Source organism: Diachasma alloeum, unplaced genomic scaffold (genome assembly GCF_001412515.2).
Source record: "Diachasma alloeum isolate Michigan unplaced genomic scaffold, Dall2.0 Dall_scaffold_01169, whole genome shotgun sequence".
NCBI lineage: Eukaryota > Metazoa > Arthropoda > Insecta > Hymenoptera > Braconidae > Diachasma > Diachasma alloeum.
Window position 1 is genome coordinate 33,652 of NW_021681279.1, and position 22,648 is coordinate 56,299.

At 40.6% G+C, this 22,648-nt stretch overlaps 1 protein-coding gene across 1 annotated transcript in view; it reads right to left on the reverse strand.

Annotated features, from left to right (window-relative positions):
* Window positions 1–763: 763 nt before the first annotated feature.
* The window catches only part of LOC107045999 (CDK5 regulatory subunit-associated protein 1), a 73,195-nt gene continuing 51,310 nt past the window's right edge, over window positions 764–22,648 (reverse strand). The window contains exon 5 of the mRNA XM_015268444.1: window positions 764–1,140. Within this exon, the coding sequence (XP_015123930.1) occupies window positions 886–1,140 (255 nt within the window). The 3' untranslated portion in view covers window positions 764–885. The remainder of the gene's footprint in view (window positions 1,141–22,648) is intronic.

Here is a 22,648-nt window from a genome sequence, read left to right on the forward strand (position 1 = left end):
GGATTGCGTTTCCTTCTCTTACCCGGAGACTGCACCGGAGAAGAACGATGAAAAATGTTCAACATTTAAAATTTATTTTTATTCTCGATCATGTATTATTTCATCATTTTAGTATTAGCACATTCTATTCGCGAATATGAAAATAGATGCCACTCATACTTACGTTTCGAGAAGATCCTTGAGACTTTTTAGATTTGTTATTCATTTCAAATCGTACCACACCGGTAAAATTCAGTGTTTTAGAATTTTTAAATGGAGTCACTATTCTGGATCAATTAATTTGTTCCTTGTATTAATTATGCTATCTGTATACCATTCACTGAGACTCTTATAGTTGGGTTAAAAGTTTTCTACCAGTTATCGACCTTCTTTACCATTTGGAGGTAAACTACCTGTATTCTACTATACAGTAGAAAACCCCGATTTTCAGAGATCGACCCAACCCTGTACTGCTTTATCTGTTTTCAGGTCGATTAGAATGTGACGTAAATTTACCATTAATCCAAATGAATTACCCAAATGGTCAACATCATGCTCACAGTTGGCGAAAGAAGTGGTGATAATATGGCCATCAATATTGGTACAGCAAGCCTTGCCTAAACAACTAAAAATCGTTCTAAGCAAAATAAAAGAGAAAGTGAATGAAAATCCATCGATCAATAGTCATTTTGATGCTTTTGTTTTAATCAATGTGGATGGAGGCTGAACAATTAAACGCAACTTACTACGGTGGTTAGATTTATTGTCGCTATGATACAAGATCTATCGTAAAGCAGAGATATTTATTCAGTCTAAATAAAATATATACATTACGTTCAACTGATTACAACATTTTTTTCCTGTTTCCTCTACACAAAACAGCACTCCGTTTTGAGTATGCATATCCTAGGAGTACTGGCCATGACGCTGTTTTTGACTCGCTATTTGTCTTGCGTATTCTGATATCGTTGTGTGGTATAAAGGTATTCCAGTGAGTGTATTCGAATTCGAGCCGCAGATTTGGGCAACAATGTAATCTCCTGAGTTTATCGTCTTAGATACATCGGTTTTCCTGTCACTAGGAATTGCTGGATCGTGGATTATTACACGAGTATTGCCATCTGTTCGGCCTTGTAAAACATGAGATGATTTTTTACTCAGCTGTAAAAGAAGATTATTCAGTTAATAAAATCTCATTTGGTTTTTTATTCGGAAATTTATTCCTAAAAACAGCCAAGTAGTCCGGGCAACTTTTTTCTGGAAGAAATCGTCTTCGAGTTTATAAAATAGACCAACAATATTTTTTTGCCGCAATATCAACTTTGGTTTGCGAACATTTATTCGAGAAAGCTATTTTTTTTATGAAATTCAAAACATTGCGTCCATAAAAAGTGTAATTTCCACCTTTAATCCCATAGTTCATAGTCTTGATGCGTTTTCCCATATACATGGCCATATATGACTTTGTTTGTCATACTCTCTATTTGTTTGCGACATTGAAAAATATAAGGTTTCAGACACACAATTGCAAACAATCAAATAAAAAACTTCTTGATTGCTACAACGGCCATATTGAGTGGTTTAAGCCTACGCTTTCCTCAGATCTAGTAACAGCCTGTTCAAGTAACTACCCAGACCAAATTTACGAGGTTATATGGAACACATGTGCAGTGTTGCCGTATGATCATTAGAGGTTAGACCAATGAGAGTTAAATGTAAATTGAATAAAATATTGTTCGCAATATTCATTGAATCAATTCTCGAAAAAATGTATTCAATAATGCGAAATCGGAAAAAGCATGGGGATGGCAAGATTTTCGACAAAGCTGAAATCTTGCTTAACACTAAGTTTGAAACTTGAAGGAAGTATTTGGATATCCTTAAGGATATCCAAGTACTTTGTTCAGGTACTTTGTTCAAGTTGACAATTTTTTTTCAAGCACAATTATAAAACAATACGTTTGGTCTATTCTATAAACTCTGAAGAGGATTTCACCCAGGAAAAATTGCCAGAATTACTTAGATATCCTTAAGGGATCTGCTCCGTACAGCAAAACGGGGATGGGCGCGCGGGTGAGTGGAGCGTAAAATGCTGAAGTTAGTGAGGTTATTGTCGAGAGAGACAAAACATCAAACGTGGCGTACGTTGGATAGTGACAGACATCGCGCCAATTATTTTTATCGATGTTATTCAACAAATTAACGGTAAAGCTTGACGAGACTTCGTGTCTGTATTTTTAGATATTTAATATAGATCAATACAGCTTCCTTTGTTGGCAAGTAAATTCTCAAAAGGTAAGGGTAAGGGACGAAATAGCGTTCATAACGCCCATGTATAAGCCGAAGTTTGAATAATTAATTAAAAACGAACGAAATGATAATACTACTCAGAGTTTTTTTTTACAATTTTCATTTTACCATTCTTGATTAGTATATGACATATTCAGTTCACTAGCACATTCTCATTTGTGGTGAAAATTACTGTGGAGACCCATTAATGGATATATCTTAGCAGATATAAGCGCCCGAATGGATCCGTAGTGATTCCCTGTCACTGTGATAGGTAACGACTTTCTATACAGTAGACTCTCGCTAGTTGCTCATCTAAAAGGCTTTAGGGGCACCATTTCCAAGAAATGAGCAATTTTTCACCAGCTTTCACTCCTCAACCAATGCCGACTCAAGATTTCTCATGCATTGAAGATCGATTATGTATGTCTCAAACGAATAATTGGTGCAAACAAAATAATTGTTTATTGTTAGTTTGCCCCAGCCGCTTAAAATGTTGAAAATAGTCCAAGGCCTCCAATTTTTGAGCAGCAGAAAATTTTTTTCATTAAAAAAAAATATGTACAATGACAATTACGAATTAGTTTTTTGAAATTCGAGTCCTACACAGCTAATTTCATTTTGTTTGATGTAAACATGTGCGCCATTCATGTAAAATGGGCAGAAAAATTATCCTTAAAATATTAAAAATATATTGTTGACTCTTTCACAAATATTTTTTTCAAATTTATTTCCCTGTATATACCCTCTCGGGTTTTCACATTTTTTTCTCTGATAGCCTGGCGTGTTTCTTGAGACCCCCATACCCACTTTAGTATCTTTCCGTGCACCCTCTCCATCAATTCCCTAGCTTTTAATTCTCAAATCTCTGTTCCGTACATAGCCCCCGACTTCCCCAGTACGTTCATGATATAAAGCCTACTTTTGAGCGAGCTTAGGCTAGCTCTCATGGCCACCCCCCACCCGCCATTTTACGTATTTGAGCCCTTACCCGCCATTTTACGTATATGCCTTCCCCAATCCCCATAGATTCAAATTTCGTAAAATATAATGCAAAAATATAAAAGTACAATAGGTTGATTTGAACGATGATAAAAGACTCTATACAAAGCAACAAAGTACATAATCTTCCTAGAAACAAAGATGAAGATGAAAGGTGCCCCGGCCTTGGGCCTATCCTCGCCATTATTGGTCCAGAGACTAAAGACGAGGAAAAATCGCAACATCCGCAATGTGGATACGCGAACCTCCCAAAAAGAAAAACCAAAGATACGCGGAAGTCATCACCCTCGCCCTCCATTTGATTGTCGATGAGTACTCCCCGCTCGTCCTACCCCGCAGAACGAAACTAAGTTTCCTCCTCCCTCACCTCCCTGCGAAGAGAAAGAAATAGAACCTGCCGAAACGGAGCTAGTCAATGACGTTTCTCAACCGTCTCCCTCTCTCTCATCAGTTTCTTCCAGCCCCTGACAAGTTTGCATAACTCCGGAATCGGCCACCCCTTCAGTAAGTCCACAATTGACTCGTCCCTCCCGAGCTTTCTCCAATCCCCCCATATTTCTTTGAGAGAACCCTCCCCTTCATCCCCCAATAGTTATCTTTCTCACCCGAATTTATTAGACCCGGACTTATTACTTTTTTCTTATTGATTATAGAGTGGGTTAAGGGTCGAATCCCGTATTTTACCCCTGTCCCGAGCGCGCTCCTTTTCAAACCCTCTCTCCAGGAAATCCTTCAAGCTATCCTGGAAGTCCTTCCACTCAAACTTTCTCTGCTTAAAAACCTCCAGAAAGTCCTCCCCCCCCCTCGTCTAAGGCGTTGTTCAGCTCCTTACCCCACGCCGATGAATTGAGATTCCCCTGAGTCCTGAGCTCCTCCTGGAGATAGACCCTCACAAGCCTATCCTCCTCCAGTCTGCTTACCCCCCCCCCTCCCCCCCAGGAAGGCTAGCACTCGTCTCCTGGTTTCAATCACAAGGTTGTTCCTCGCACTTTCCGCTCTCCACAGGTAGCCTGGCGTGTTTCTTGAGACCTCCATCCCCCACTTTTCTATCTTTCCGTGCACCCTCTCCATCATTTCCCTAACTTTTAATTCCCAAATCTCTGTTCCGTACATAGCCCCCGACTTCCCCAGTACATTCATGACATAAAGCCTACTGTTGAGTGAGCTTAGGCCAGCTCTCATGGCCACCCGCGATGCTGCGTTCACCACTCTTGAGCCCTTACCCGCCGTTTTACGTATATGCTCCCCATAAGCGTTTTTAGCCAAAAACCAAAATCCTAAATATTCCCATTTTCCCCCTTTTTTCAATCGACCTCCCCCCCCTGAAAACCATGACCTTTGTTTTGTTGACGTCAATCTCCAGACCGTTTCTTTTAAAATATTTATCCGCAATATTTTCATACTCTGGAGCTCACTCGCACTCTCAGGTACCGCCACTATATCATCAGCGTACTTAAGACAGAATACTTTGGCCAGACCCACCACAGTACCCCCTCCCCCTTCCTCTCCCAGTAGTCATCAATATCGTCTATAAATAAGTTGAAAACAATGGGACTTGAAGGGCAGCCCTGCCTCATCCCTCTACCCGTCTCAAATCTGCTCGATATCCCCTCCTCCGTTATCACATCGTTTACTGACTTCTCGTATATATCGCCTTGACCATGTTATAAAAGCGTGCGCTTATCCCTAGCCTCCATAGTTTTTCGAGTAGCAGGTCTCGATCTACTGTATCAAAAGCAGCTCGCAGGTCGATGAAGGCAGTGTAAATTTTCCTCCTCTTATGGTTGATTCTGTTCCTTATTAGCGTGTTTGAAATAAAAATTTGCTCCCGCGTACCCGTTTCGGACCTCCGAAAACCCCCTTGGCTCTCCCTGAATTTTCCCTCCTTCTCTAGGGCTGCTCAGCCTATCCGCCATGATACTGGCCAGCAGTTTGTAACCCACATTAAGCAACGAGATCCCCCTCTAATTCCCCACATCATTCTCATCCCCCCCCCCTTTATGGATAGGAAATATTCTAACTGCCACCCCTCAAAAAGTGTACTGTTCCTCCAGATCACCTGTCATAGCTCCGTCTTCCAGTTATCTGAAAGATTTTTCAACAATTCCCCTATAATTTTATCCTCCCCAGCTGCCTTACCACTTTTCAACCCTTTGAGCGCCACACAGAACTGCGCGTAACTTATATGTCTCCGTCCAACTTTTCCACTTCGAAATACTCTTCCCATTTTTCCCACTCCTTGTCTTCATCTCTAGACACATCGGTCCTTCCCAGCAAATTCCATATGTGTTCTACCCACTTCTCCGCCGGAATGTACGCTCCGTTCCTTTCGACTCTAGGGCGACATAGGTTGACCGCGTTCTAAAATTCCCCCATATCTGCAATCTTCAAAACCCGATTGTTTTTCTCTTCCGCTATCTCATTTATCCTCTGCTTTCGCAACATCTTCAGTTCCGCCCTCTCCCTGTGATAGTCCGACTTCTCCACGTCTCTACGAGAGCCCAGGAAACGTTTGAGGGCACTGTAAACGATCGCCCTCTGGCTCCAATAGTCATCACCTAGCCAGGGATCCCCGTCTTTTTTCCTGCCCTTCCCGACTTTTTTAGATAGGCCTAGTTCCACCGCGGTCTTAGCTATTACTGACTTCAGTCGCCCCCATCTCTCCTCAGCGCCCCTTCCCTCAATCCCCTCTATATATTTGCCTGCTAGATAGCCCTAATACTCATCCTTCAGTACAGGGTTCTATGTAAATCTAATCTCCGCCCCAGTCAACTTCCGCACTTCTCCTCTCTCTCCCTCACTCCTACTCTCCACTGCCCTGACCCCACCCGATCCACGAAAAGCAGCCTCAACTCCCAGGTGGACCGAGTCAATTATGGGCCAAATTCTGACCTCCTCGAGCACACGTTCCCCCTTCATGGAAAACCCGGGTCAGAACCGACTCGCATGCTTCGAATTTACCCCCCACGAAGGTGATGGCTCCCTCCCAGTCCCCCATAAAGGCACCATTTGCCACCAACAAGCCCTCCTCATCGCAAAATTCGATCAATTTCCTACACTCTCTCCTCACCTGCTTATTCCTGGACCTTCTGACGCAGCCATACTCTACATCCCCAGCTTGCAGTTCACCAATGTGAGCATTAAAGTCGCCTATTATCACAATTGCTTCCCCTTTATCCCTCCCCTCTTCTATTTTGCAACTAATTTCTTTCAGGGTCTTTTCGATCCCCACATTGTTGTAATCCGCCACTATTCTCACCGACTTCCCTTCCCACAGTTTAATCGCCGATATCACTGCTCCATTAAGCCAGGTACTGATTTCAGTAACCCCCTCCAAACTCTTCCTAACCCCCACCAGAATCCCTCCCATACCCCTTCCCCTCTTAAATCTTTTTATAGCAGCTTGGTGTACTCACTTAAAGTCACTAGTGATACTGTTTAAGTTTTTCATCAGGCCTGCCTGCTGGTTTTTAAGCACGTGGGTTTCCAGTAGGATTATTACATCAAATCTAGCTAAATTCTTCCAAACTTTCTTGCCCCCCCCCCCTCCGCTTAAACCCCTCCACGTTCCAGCAGGTAACCTTGATAAGATTCTCGTTATCCCCCTCGCCCCCATTTAGTTTAAATTATTCCCATTGCAGTCATTGTTCCCCCCAGACTTATCTCTAGCAGCGTCGGTGTATTCCTCAGTCGTAATCCTCCTGTGCTTCTGCTGCTTCTCTGGTCCTCTAAGCTCAGCCAGCTCCTCGTCCCAATGAAATCTAACATCCTCCACCCAAAGGCACTGCTGAAAGCCCTGGGTCATGGCCGTCCTGCTCCTTGGCACGAGTGGCCAACGCCTCCAAATGCCCTACTGCCTGGATCTGCCTCGGGATCAGGTCATCCAGTACCTCAACCCCCATCTCTCCAAAGGATTTCCACTCTCCTTATTTACCAAAGTTCTCTTCTGTTGATGAGTGGCCAGCTTGAAGAGGAAGTCACCTCTGAGCAGAGTCCTGACGTCCAACACCCTAACACTCACCCTCACTCTGTTCCTGACGAAGGAAATAAAATCCATAGCCTCCATCCCAGGAGTAGCCATCAGGCCCCTAACTACCACGTTGATTAGCCTACTATTCCTTTCCTTCTTCTCGTACCACCACTCCCCTCGTGAGGTTGTGAGGGTCCCCCTGCCACCACGCGAGCCCTTCCAGCGGATCATCTTGCTGCCACATCTCAGGCCTCATTAGTAAGGAGGAGTTCTCCTGGGGACCTCCGCTCACCTGCCAAACCCTCGGACACCCTTGGAGTAGACGCCGTCCACTGGGAGGAAGGGAAGTGGGGCTTGGGAGAGAAACCCAGCCCAACGTTGTTGCTGGAGTGAATGGTTTTATTAGCAACATTTTCCCCCTCTCTTTCCTCATTCCAGAGGCCCTGCGAGTTCACCCGCGCTGACAAGTCACCCTGGTTCATTGTGAAAGTTACCCCTTCGGGCTCCTTTAAGACCTCGCAATACGGGAAGCGCTCCAGCTTCCTCGTGACCCCTTCCACGTCCTCCACCAGGCCCCCTACCCATCTTTGCACTCTCTCCAGCTCGTCCTTGACCTCCCCAACTTCCGACAGAATATTATTATTATCCAGGGCTATATTCAGAAGCGGGCCAAGCCTCTCCGTTTTCCTCCTCGATTTCTGGCCCTCCTTGGTTAGGAGCCTTTCTAGGGAGGTCTAAATATTCTTCAATCTCCTATCGAAAGCATGCAGAGGAGAGTGCTCCACGCTCCTGTTCATCTGACGCCATTCTCCACACAGCTGACACTTATAAACTTCACCCAGATCTGTGTTGGTGCCAACATCCACTTTCCCGACTTGTGCGTTCTCGACCCCAGTATTCTCTTCAGGTGGCCCTCCCTTGATTCCCCTCGTGCGCTCCAGGCTGACCCCCCATCATTCCAGGCACCCTCCCCACTTGTCTCAAACGCGGGGCTAAGTACCTCCAAGGTCCTCTCAGTTACCTCTGACCCGAATGCCGCCTCACTGCCAATAAATTGGATTTCATGGTCACTCACTAACCTGTTCCACGCAGCACTCCTCCCTGCCTCCTAAGTTGGATCAGGATCATCCACCTCACCCTCATACTCCCCCCCCCCCAGGGCTCGCAGCTTCCTGAAGGAGACGCTGCAACTTCTAAGCTCCCTGGTTGGCGTACGCGCGATTTTTTTGGCTCGGCGCGAAGGCGTCCACTCCTTACCCTTCAGAAAGTAGTCATCAATCTTCAACCTTACTTCCTGAGTCACCTTCCTCGGGCGTCCTCTCCTCTTCTTCTCGCGCCATCTCCCATCTCCTGTGATGATTGCTTCGTCATGGCGCTCTCCGGACTGTCCCGCTCAAAATCTTGCCCTCTCTCTCCTCCGCCTCCGTCTCTCTCCTTCTCCATCCGAACCACCAAGCTCCCAGCGAAAGTACCGAGACCGACAAGAACCCGAAGGACTAAATTTCCGGTATCCACTCCACTCTCCCTGGATCCCCAGTAAATCCCGAAACGGTGGCACAAACTTTCACCTCCCACAGCTCAAAAAACCCCTCAGAAACACAAAAAATCGCAGACCGACACTACCCACACGTCTGTTGCTAATGACGACCGTAGCGCCCTGCCTTTCAGAAATATTTTTCGGGCTATTTTACATGAATGGTGCAATTTTTTATTAAAATAATAAAGAAATTGGCTGTGTAAGAACTGAATTTCAAAAAATTAATTCGTAATTGCTATTGCACTAAATAATTACTTTTGCACCAATTATTCGTCTTTAGATATACATAATCGATCTTCAGTGTATGAAAAATCTAATTCCAATAGCCCATGACTTTTAAAACTCATAGCGGTCTTCCCTTAATTCAGACTTTTTTATCTTCACTCTGATGCTTATTTGTGACCTCTATTTCCAACCCTTTTTTCCACCCTTATTTCTGGCCTCAATTTTTGAACCTTCTTATCGACCCTCAGTTGTGACCCTCACTCTTTATCCTCATTCCGAAGGCTCATTTGACCCTTACTTTCGCTTCTCATTTCTGACCCTTATTTTTTCTCATCACGGCTGACCCTCGTGACCCTTAGTTTTAACGCTCATTTTTTATGACTCGTAGTTTTAACCCTTATTTCTGACCCTTTCATTTTGTGATCCGGCTTTTGATCGTCATACCTGATCTTCATTTGTTACATCACACTTGAGCCTCGTGACCTTTAAATTTTATCCTTCTTTCTGACTTCGATTTTTTACCCCCATTTCTGCTCTTATTTTATAACTCTCACACTTAAATCTCATGGCCTTTGTTTAGACTCTTGTTTCAGACTCTAATTGTTGACTATTATTTCTGACCTTTAATTTGACTGCTATTTGATTTCGCCATTTCTACCCATAATACATGCCATTAGTGTCACATAGTGTTAATTCTTGTATATTTTAGGCCCTTATATAATCCCCTCACCCCGCCCATATAACACCTGATACCTGCAATAAAATCGCGCTTTCCCCCCCCCCCCCTCATGACGGGGACGTCAGCATCTTGCTTACAAATTTCAGGAGGGTATATGGTGCAAAAATGATTAAATTCCGATAATAGACTTTCAAATGGGGAACATTAGAATTTTTCAATACTTTAGCCAATCACCTCATGATTGACTGCAACTATAATTGAAAACCGTGGCGTAGCGGTTAATGAGACTTGATATGATACCTAATATCGTTCTTCATGTTATGAAGCATCGCCTTCAGCTCGGCCTGTACACTTCACACTCGTCGAAAACGAAATTAGCGCTCTTGTACTGTAATGCACTATTATACACTCGTATCGAGATATGCTATTTTGGGTTTAAGTGACACATTTTGTTTCATGTTTTCACCACTGAATTAAGAAGGGACATAAACAAAAATTCCGCAATGCACTACACTGATTGAACTCTTCAAGTATCTATTCTCATTACTTTACAAGTTCCAAAATAATTTAATAATTTTTTGAAAGACAGATCTCATTAAAAACAGATTTACCAAATTGTTTTATAGTCATATTAAGGGGAGACTACTATAAGTTTTAAAAGTCGTGGGCTATTGGAATGAGATTTCTGACACTTTGAAGATCGAATATATATGTCTAACAGGCAGAGTAGAACTCCAATTCGGCAGAAGCCATGTGACTGTTTCTTCATGTGTTATTAGTCTTTTTTTTCTACAAATTCCATTGATAATGAGCTTCCGAATGGATCCGTAGCAATTCCAATTTCAACGTGAGAATTAGCAATATCTATTCATCTTCCCGACTTTATTTGATGGATATTATCTTTAACAAACTAATGAATATATCATTTTTGTTCTCCATTTTTTTTCATTTATTAATTTTTTAATATTCTCACTTTTTTGGAATGTTTTCTTCAATAGTATCAATCATAAAGGGTAGTTGAGATTAATTTGCATTGCAAAAACTGAAAAATATCCTATCTCAATTTTTTCGGGAGTTATCGTGTATACATCAATTTTATCATAAAAATGGAAAATGCCAATTACCGTTGAACTGTCCCTAGTTTCGTAGGGATTTTGTGAGTTGATTTGATAGATATTATCATAAGGAACACTTTGACGTCGAAAAAATTCAATTAGGTCACGTAGTTTTGGAGATATGGAGGAAAAACAATTTTTGAGAAATTGCTGTATCTCAAAAACTACTTGACCGATTCGGCTGAAACTGCGCCCAGAGCTGCTCCCAAATGATTGGGACCGCTATTTACCGATGGCGGCGTGGTGATCGCCATGACAACATGGACGACCGATGGTGTAGCCGTTCAAACTTGTTCAAACCCGTACATTGTAGCTGACAGTAGCAATTCCTCTTCGAGGCATTCATTTCTGTATTGTTTTTTCATTGTTGTACTCGAAGTCCCGATGTTGATATTATCTTCAGGAGATATTTTCGAATTTGTTGCAAGCACACCGTCATCGAGAAATATTAAAGAAGGCCAAAAAGTGCTTAATTCGGGTAATTTAATTCTCTGCGGTATGGCATCGAGAACATCGAAATGCATCGAACTATTATCTTTATGCTTACAATCAAGTGGACTGAGTGAACGGTGAGAGATTCATTGTTTAGAGCATTATAATTGAATGAAGCGTCAGCGTTACACCATCGGACACCCATTTTCCTTCGTCCCCAATAACAATTATGTGACAAAATTTCAGATTTATAGCTGCAACTTCACTTGTCTTTTTGCCGAGATTTATAAAAAATTTCCGAAAAATCTGCACACACATACGGACATACATACACACATTTTCTAAAAACATCATATCTTCATGTTTCATGACATTCTACATCATTTCCATTAGAACATCGTAAAAATGACCGATTACAAGGCTTCTATTCGAAAGCAAAAACGAATGATTAGTGCAAAAAAAAATTGTTTATTGTTCGTTTGCCTAGCAGACGCTTAAAATGAGCAAAATAGTCCAGGGCCTCCAATTTTTGAGCTACAGAGGTTTTTTTTTTTAAGTTTTTGAACAAATGTGCACAATAACCATTACGAATTCGTGTTTTGAAATTCATTTCCTACCGAGCTAATTCCATTATTTTTCAATAAAAAAATTGCACCATTCACGTAAAATAAGACAAATCCGATATCAACAAGATACAGGCAATATTTCAACAATTAGTTTTGTATGAACTACAGTAGTATTAGGTGACTTGCAGTATTAGTTCCGACTTTCGCCACCAGGTAGCGCTGGCGTCGCTGTTGTATAGAATATTTCGAGAGTTCCCCAGTATGAATGAATCGCCACAGTTAACAACAACAAGACTAATATTTTATTATCAAAACGTAAGATTACCGACGTCCAGTGGTCGCGGTGGCTAAATCGTTCGTTCGGCTTGGCCATTGGGAGGTCGTGGGTTCGAATCCCGGTTCGGTCGGGTTTTTTAACATCTGATTACAGACGTTAGAGGCTCGAAATAGTAACCGCGCTTCGGATCTCAACTTGGGGGGGCCCTCAACTTCTGACTACAGGGGTCGGGGGACTCGCCTGGGGTGGGTTCTGGTGGGACCCATCTCATCTCGGCTCTGGGCACTGATCTCTATACTAACTGGATAGACTATCCTTACAGGCCGAGTACGCTGGAAACTGAGAGCCTTGAATAGTTCGCCAGCGCCTCCCTTGTATGGCCTCGGAACTACAGGATGCCTGAATACGCTTGCGCGACTAGAATGCTAGATAGTGGGGATGGTTATCTGACTGTCATTTTTCCGGTCCCATAACCCCCAAATATCTGTCATTTCGGTGACTGTCAATCAACAGCGAATACCTGGGCATTACCTGTCAACAAATGTCTTTAGGAAGAGTTCAATTGTCAGTGAGGTTACGAAATAATTCATTCCTTCCATTCTGTAAACTTTTACAAAAATGGTTCGGTGTGAATACTGCAAAAAAAGATCCACCAAATCGAAAGAATTGTCTTTCCATAAGTTTCTGATTTTGTATCAGTGAAATGTGTAATGCAAGTGTAAGTAGATATTGCAGGAGGTAATGTATATGAAACATAGGCTCCAATCATAATAAAAAGAAAGAGTAAAGACAATGCAAGGCAATAATTTGGAGATATGAGAAGTTCACTAATGGTGATAAAATAATAAAACCGGCAGTGATAGAGCTCATACAGTCTGTTGAATAATGTATTTGTTGTATTGTATTAGACATTATGAAAAATAATTTTAGTAAATACCACGTGTCATTTTCTATTGCAGAAAAAGATGGAATTATTTCACTTAGATTTTTTTATTTTATTTTATTATATTTCAATTAGATCTGCATCAAATTATCCTTATCATTCCGCCCATGCTATTTCACTTAAACGTGATCAAAATCGAGCTTCTATTATCTTTTTGTTTCATCCTCTCCTGTAACGATAATGTCACCTGATTGCACCACACAATATCTATTTTAAAAAGAGGATTTATATTCATGTAAGAATTTGTCGGAAGATAAATGGTTTTTCCACTTTCTGTATTTATTCTCCCCGGCAATCGTCCCAGTTATCATTTCAATTGACGACAATGAAAAAAATGAAAATCCTCCCTTCAAATCTCGATATTGTCTAATACAACATCAGAAAAATGTCCATTCAATTTTCCTTTACCAGGTCACATTACCCACCCCCCACTATGCGACTACGGTCGCGCAAGCGCGCTAACGGCGCGGTTAGTTCCTAGGCCATACAACGGCGGCGCTGGGTGAATGTCCAACTTGGGCCACCAGTGGTCCAACCAGTGGTCCAAGATTGATTTGAGTTAGTATAGAAATCAGTGGCTCTGGGCGAACGGGAGGTTCCTAATAGAGGAACCAACTGTACCGACAGAGGTTTTCTGTGGTTCCCTCTGTCTCTCTCGTTCGCGAGGGAGCAAATGCGGTACAGTGTAGCAAAGTCGGCCACAACCCCACGGTTAGATAGGAATCTAGATCGTCGAATAAAACCCAGGGGGTTTCTGGCGTAAATAAAAAAAAAACGTAAGATTAATTAGTACAAAATAAACTTTGAATGAAAGGTATCGAGTGCTACATGTGTAGCGTTAGAAGAGAGGCTTTGGTATTAAGGTTTGTTTTCGTGGGCGCCGCCGAGTCGCTGTCGCGCCTTGAGGTTGATGGACGCGCTGCGTCGTAGTCGAAGTGAAAATTGCCGGAGGTGAGGTCGCCACAGTTAGGTCCGTGGCTGGCGGTGGGTGGTAAGGAGGCGTCGGGTAGTGAGTGGAGGTAGGTGGTGGTGCTAGTGTCGGCTGGGTGGAAAGGGGGGAGGGGGAAGGTGGGAATACCCAAATATTCAAGAAGTATCAGGAGACTATGACCCTGGGGACGGTAACCTACGGGGACCTTAGGTAAATACAGCTGCAATTAGGAACACTTGTCCGGAAGAGACTGGTGTTAGGAATGCGTTAACAATAGACAATAAAACACTTGCACAAATTTTACATTTTCTGGATAGTTTCATTCATTATCTTGGCTACATTTCGAGGAAACGCTCCTTTGTAATAATTCTGAATGAAATAAATAATCCAGAAAACCATTAATGCAGCAGCGCTCAAAACCAGAATGTATAAGAAGATGAAAAACCACCTGGCGTATTCATCTGTCTCCATGGTGTTGTGATATGTACGTATTCTTTCTGGGGAGTTGAAATATTCAAATCGGTAGACAGGTATTGTAGTCGGGCCCATCGAGTTGATCGGAATAGAGCACTCTGAGAAACACCGTATCGACGAATGTCGGGACTTACTCATAATTAACGTCTATATCCCCCCCTCCCTTCGCCCGTCATTGCTTTGGGGAAGGGGTATTTAACCACTACAAGTGCAATCTGGAAAGCTGGATGGTACTTCAAGCTGGAATTTTTTTTTCTAAATTTTCAAATAAATCATCGTTATCGAACGATTTAGCCAGTGAGGAAACGTCTGAGGAGTCGTTTTCAACGATTATTGATATCCAAGTACTTTGGCTATTTTTTCTCCAGTGAAATGCTTTTCTACTTTTGTAGTCGAACAGCACAGCTTTCATTGGAGTCTTAAGTTTCCGGATATTATCTAATGATTTTATTATTTAAATTTTGCAGGTTTGAATTTAAATGTCAACACTGAGCCGTTAGAAAACATTTTAAAAATCTGAAAAAAAATTGAATGTGTACCGTCGGAGAAAGATTGATGAAATAATTTAAAAATTGTAATTTTTTGGCAATAACGACGATTTTGTATAAATAATTTATAAACAACCAATTTTCCATCATGATATTCACTTGTTTGGAATAGTAACAAATTTATTCATATGTCGCAGTTGATCAAAAATCGAATTTATACTTGAAAAAATCAGGTTTCATAAATTAGCAATATGTAGAAAAATAATAAATATGTATTCAATTCAGTGATGCCAGATGAGGGCGAAAATCCGACGCGTGGGATTTTCGTGCGCAGCTCTCCGGCGTACTGGGCATACGCAACTCCCGCAGTTGAAACCCGGCGAATTTTATGTCAGAAATAATCTTTCGAACCGAAAACAAATGAATATGACGTATTAAAAATTAAAAGACCATTTTTACAGGATTCTACGTATTAATTTATCGATTAATGGTCCTTATACCTGATTTATTGGAATCCACTTAAGATCTAAAAACTTGAAATCGTCTTTCAACTCAGATTTCTCAAATTTTAAGGATATTAACATGTTTGGACGTTGCATTTCCTTGTGACCCTATATTAACTTAACGTCAAACTTCATGAGGATCACAAGGCAATGGTCAAATTTTACGAGGGTCACACGGGAATGATTAAATTTCACGAAGGTTTAATGTTACGAAGGTCAAATATCACAAGCGTCAAATATCATAAGAATCACGAAGATTAAAAGGGGAAGATCACATTTCAGGAGCGTCAACATTACGAATTCGTGAGGGTCACAAGGGAATGGTGAAATTTTTCGAGGGTCATGAAGGTCACAAGGGGAAGGTCAAATTTCGCGAGGGTCACACTTCACGAGGGTCACAAGGAGATGATCAAATGTCCCGAGGATCAGGCACCACGAAAGTCACAAGGAAATGATTCAATTACGTAAAGGTTGAATATTGCAATGGTCAAATTTCACGAGGGTTAAACATCACGCGGGTCACAAGCGGAAAGTCAAATTTGATGCGGTCAGGAGGGTCACCAGGAGATGGCCAAATTTCACCGGGTTCAAACATCACGCGAGTCACGAAGGTCGCAAGGGGAAGATCATGTTTCATGAGGGTCACAAGGGAATGGTCAAATTTCACCAGGGTCACGAAGGTCATAACGAAAAGATCACATTTCACGAGGGCCAAATAGTCCATACGCTAGCCCTGTTTCTGTATGCACTACGAAATTAAGTAAATGCTTAATTGTTATACCATTATATCATGGAAACGGTTGCGGATAGGGAAGGAGGTTTCAAACAAAATCTGTTTGTCATGTCAAAATTCACATTCTTTATTTTGAAACTTTTTTCCCTAACTATTATAGATAAAGAGTTACGTGGGGTGGGAGTGGAGCAGGCGGCGCATTAGCCCGCGATGTGTCGAGGCGCTCCAATGCGTATATCTGCTAACTCGATAGAGATGGAGAAAAATTTTTCAGATGAAAAATGTTCGCCATCATATTTTACATACAAGTATGTTTCTTAAATTTTTCTTTACACCTAGCCGTTAATGGAATATTTACGCTCTTTTGCTGCATTATGAGGCAAATTACATCCAACGTTTTTGTTTAACACCGTTTCGTGAGTAAATGGTTCAAGATACGGAAAAGAAATTAAAATCAAACTAGTTCACTCATAAAAAATACATAGATTTAATGTTATGTCGCTTTGTCATATCTCCATTATTTGCAGAGATATAGCCCGTTAAGTGAGAGCGCAGGCGGTCCACGCGCTTACCGCCGACACCTCGTGCAGGGGCTAATGCACGGCCCGCTTCGTTTCCACCCCCGATTACTCGTTATCTATTATAGTTAGGGAACAAAGTTATACAACAAAAAATGTGTATTTTTATATTTTATAAATTTTTTGTTTGAAACTTTGTTATCTGTCTGCAACCGTTCCCGTGATATGATGGTTTAAACGTTGAATTGTTATAAATAAGAAAAGTTGACCACAACTTGCAAAACCCGACTTCGGATTCAGATTCAACATCACCGGTAATGTAAATTCCAATAATAACATTTATTCGATTCGGTTGTGCATAGAGAAACAGGGCTAGCGTAGGAACTATTTGATCGTCATGAAATTTGACCATCTCCGCGAGACCCTCGTGACGTTTGACTCTCGTGAAATTTGACTATCCCCTTGTGACCCTCGCAACCTTTGACTCTCGTGAAATTTGAATATTCCCTTATGACCCTCGCGATGTTTGACTCTCGTGAAATTTGACACTTTTGTGACCCCTGTGACCCTTGTGAAATTTGACTATCCCCTTGTGACCCTCACGGCATTGACTCTCGTCAAATTTGACTATCCCCTTGTGACCCTCGTGATGTTTGACTCTTGTGGAGTTTGACCACTGAAACATTCAACCTTCGTAAAATTTCATCATTCTATTGTAACCCTTGTGACAATAGACAGTTGCGAAATTTGACCCTTGTGACATTTAACCCTTGGTCTATTGATCACGGGAAGTTCGATCATTACATCGTCTAATATTTATTAAATTTATTTTAAACATGTATTCCTTCCCAATGTCCATTGAAGCAAGTGGAATAAAAAGTCATGCCGTTGTCGATCAAATTCAAACGATTTAAACGGAGCGCCAGGCGTTCGGCGCTCTAAAGGCTGCGCAGTGGTTCTCGAGCAAGAAGTGGGGGACCTGTGAGACCCGCATCTGGCATCACTGATTCAATTGAATTTGAATGACCCTGAATATTCATGATTTTTTTTCACACTTTTCTGACGTAATTCAATTGACAAATTTAATCTTTGAAAATGTTTAAATCTATAGTATGGTGTGCAGCAAACTGTAAAAAATACTTGAATATCCTTAAAGAGTGTGGTGAAGCATTTGCCGATCTAGTCTCATGTCTAGCTCCCTTGGGTCATTATAACGTCATCCTTACAATGGTGAGCAGATCATTTTCCCCCGCCACAGACCAAAAACGAGAGTTTTGAAAGAAAATAACACTAGTATTAAGAATAAGTTACGAAGAAGGGATTGGTTTGAGCAGATTCCAAATGAAATAAGTGGATAATTTTTACAGTATATTGAATTTTTTATTCACATATTTTTGATTAATGAATCCTTTACCGGATAGGATTATTTCCATTATTGTCTTGAACATTTTTACAATCAACTTATCGTTACGTTCCTGGTCATCTGAGAATTTTCGCAAGAAACATGACAAACATAACCCATTACTGAACCGTACTGAGAAAAAAGTTTAATTCTGTCAATCAAATATACTACAGGTGAACAAAAAACTGGGGTGGTTGTCAACCACCTCAACTCTTTCATTAAATAAATTGGTATGCTTGCATGAATTTGTTATCCCATACAGCGAAATTCACCGATAGATCAAAATTAAGAGTAAATCAACGGAGGTTTTATCAGCAAATTGAGTGAAAATTCAATGTCATCTTGTCGAAAAAATTACGATAAATGTCACCGATATTTACTGAGATTGAAATTTTTTATACAGTGAAGTTATCAGAGATATTTGCGGCAGGGATTATCCGATGATTAGCGGACGAAATTGATGGAATTTAGCACGGGAATTAGTGAACCAATTTGCAGCAAAATAACGACAAATTTTGACAGCCTCCTCCGATAGCAAAAAAAACTCCTGGTGGCCTGTATCGCTGACACAGCCTTAAGTTTTGCGTGGATTCGTCTATGTTACGTAGATGCTCGAGAAATTAGAAGAACGATACGAATTAATGTTTCAAACTGTTCCACTGAGAGGAGTATGGGACAATGAGAGCTCGATGCATAACCTACAATTCCCAGTGGAACTCTTTCGCCAGTTCTACTGTATCTCTGTTCTACTCATCACCACGTGAAATGTACTATAAACGTCTTTTCAACCCAAGTTCACGTTTAATGACAGTCGGTAAAGTGAATTCCGTACTAACCGACTTAGTTTCCCTATACGCCAACAGATGGCGTTAGTAAATATCTACCTATGCACAAAATGCCCTTCAAAACGAAAACATAAACGTATCCACGTCAAAAAACATTCCCAATATTGTCAATTCTACAGCAATAATATTCATAAATTTGCAGAAAAAATTTGGAGTAAATGTGACGATAAATATTGCCACGATTTTCTGACATGATTAATGATAGAATTATCAGCAAAAGAACGTAAAATTTGGTCTCTTAGGCCAGTCAAATAAGGACTTTATTTTGACTGAAATCAAGGATGATATACATACATTGAGTTTTTGGGATTCTAGTAAATCGGGAAATTGTAAAAAAAATTAAAAACTGCAAAATTAAGTGTCCGTACGACCTTCTTCTGCATGCGCTGAGGAAACCGTAACAGATATGATAGAAAGCCATAAGACATGATTTGTAGAGCATTAAATTCCCTACAAAGTTATAGGTGGCACTTTCCTAATAACAACCGTTAAGTCGCCAAGTGCGCTCAAAGTTCAATCACGCAAAAGCTGATTCTGCATCAATGGCAAAAAGTCCGTTTTCGTTGCAAAATTCAAATGATGTATGAAACAGTTCGTTGAAAAATCAGAAAAAAAAATCAGGATACGCCTTGTCATCCTGGGTAGAATGTCTCCACGAAAGGAAATTTGTCAAAAATCGCTTTTATATTTTTCAGGCATCTTCATTTTTCTCATTTTCGTTCATTTTTTTACCGCAAGTGAAATTGAAAAGTCTTTGGTAAACCTTAACAGCCACTGGATGACTTTAGATATGAGATCTATTAAAGAGTAAGAAAAATCGCGGAACCGATTGATTTTGCCTGCCGTATATCCATCAAAAATGTCATTTTTTACGTTTTTAGTTTAAACGTGCTCCTTGTACCACAATTTTTAATCGGATTTAAACTTTTTTATTCAATGTTCGTTATACTCCAATAAACAAACTCAAGTGTACGTTTTACTCTATATGTAATACGATCGTGAGAAAATGGTTTTCAACTCCCGACCCGAAGAGAGGAAGTTATTTTGATTTTTGATTTTTTTTTTCGTCTTTTCAACAAATCCTAGAAATTGTTGTTTTTTGTTATTGAACGTTGTAATCACAGATAATGTGGGAAGGTTCAATTCACTAACCAATGCGATTTAACAAACTAATCACAGGATATTTACAAGACGTTTGAAGGTATATACAAAAGTAAAGATGTTACGTAGAAGTTGGGTGGTCGACTTGCTCAGTATTTGGCGGTTCGCGCCAGACTGAATTCGTATTCAGATTCGGATGCAATATTATGAAGGTAACGCGCGACGTATTGTATGTGTGTGACTCAGGTGCCTGTAGGTCCCGGTCGACCCTGGTCAACGCGAGCCCTTGTGTTCGGATGTAGTGAGTCGCTACAATGATACAATTTTTGCGATTCGGAAAAACAATGAATTTTAGGATTTGATAACGGACGAAAAAAATAAACAAGCGGAAATTTGCTCTTGCATATAGTATAGTTATTTTTACTCATAAATTAGCAATATGCTTCCGAATGGTTATTTTGCACTCGATTCTTTCTATCATCTATAATTCATTGTTGATTTCATTTTATCAAATTGAATAAGATTTCTTTTTAACAAATTTTATCAGATTTTCAACATAGTTGAATGTTGTCTTCATCATTATTCTCATTATCCCTTTGTTCTATACAACCGATTGTCTTTTTACAGTTCCATCTCTCCACTCAGCCGTTCGATAAAATGTTAGTGGAATAATTTTATTTGCACATGAATGAATTTGAAACATCACATTTGAAGAAACCATCAGAAAGCGCACTTTCAGCGAAATTCATGAAAAATTGGAAATTTTCAACAATCACCATACAAATAAAATCACCTAATATAGTTATTGTAATCATCTCTTAACTCCGACTTAATGGCATTAAAACAAATATTTTAAGCTATGATTGAATTCATTTGAAGCAAGATATTCAAAGATATCCCCGGCATTCTGATTTTCAGCAAATACAAAATTTTTGCAAATTTTCAAATAAATAACGATTATTGCTATCGCCTTCATCTTCGAACTCAATCAAAAGAACATCCCAACAAATTTTTTAAGCCATTATTCAATCAATTCAGAAAATTTTTTTAGTTATCGTGGAAAAAAAACCATTTTTGTAAAAATTCCAATATTTAGGAAATTAATAAATGAACTAATTTTCAATTAATGGCGATTGATAGGGCTCAACAATNGAATTGAAGCGCGAATTAAAACGGTCAATCAAAAGCGCGAAATCAAAACCGTGAATCAAAACCGCGAATTAAAACCGCGAATCAATTAATCCCACCCCACCACCCACTCGCGGGGGCACCCTCAGACCTTTCTGACCCTTCCCAAAAATGGTTGGGCCAGAACCCGTCCTACACATCTACTTCAATTCCATCGATTTATTAGCGACCAATCGAAGAAAAATTTGTTTACATACGTACGCACATACATACATACGTCCGAGTGTACAAAATCGGAGCTCGATTTGTTCACCATCCCACCAACACAAACGAGCATCGAACAATCTCATTGTAATCTATACAATCCTATTGCATCGATCACGGACGGTTTACCAATAGAATTTATTGTACCCGGCCATGGAGGAGAGTAAATTGAATTACCGCACACCATGCTCAAAGTTAGAATGAAAATTGCAGTAGATAATGGTGCTGCAACCGACTGAGTGGCTCCTGTGAATAATTTCTTATATTCACTCTAGCCAAATCGATGTTGCTTTTAATCAAAAATTAATATCTCCTCCAAATAATGCCTATCCATATGGAGCTTACATTGAGATATTATTAAATTATGGTAATGAGGCGAAAAGTAGTCATCTAAAGAATACTTTATCGGCCAAAGACACAGCAGGGTGCATGGATCACCCTGTAAGCGGGATAGAAGGTGAAACCAAGGAGAAAATTTATAATCTTGGATTAGAAAAACAAAGGGCAATGACAATGGGAGGAAAAGTAGTTGAAATGCTTGGACATATCCATTGCGATGCATGCAACCAAGACAAATTTTTATTGAATGGTGTTGATGTGCGACTGCGCCTGGTGAGGTCGAATGATTCATTTTGTTTGATTGATAAAACGACTGAAAATTATAAAATAACAATCACCAAAGCCTCCTTAATAGTGAGAAGAGCAAAATGGCGTTCTGCTTGCACATGCCAAAACTCTAGCGAAAACAACAGCGACATATCCACTGACTCGCGTGGAAGTGAAATCTTTTGTTCTTTATCGTGGGACTACCGGAGAAACTATCGATAATTCTATTCTCGGGAAATTACCAAAACGTGCAATTCTTGATTTTATGGATAATGCATCATTTAATGCTGATAAGGGGCGGAATCCCTTCGATTGTCCAAATTGGGGAATTAATTTCCTACGTCTCTACGTGGATGGTATACAAATCCCGGGATTGCCTTTACAATCTAGTTTTGATGAAAATTCGCACATGGAGGCGGAAAGCTATGCCACTCTATTCACTGGAACTGTGCATTCATTTCAACGATCATGGAATGGATATTTCGCGATTGGATTATTCTCTCTTTGCGTTTGACTTAACACCAGATTCATCAGCAAGGTGTGCGACACATTGGAATTTTCTTAAAACAGGGAGTCTCAGAATTGAGGTGTATTTTGATGAGGTTACCACAACCAATTTGAATTGTATTCTGTAGGCTGAG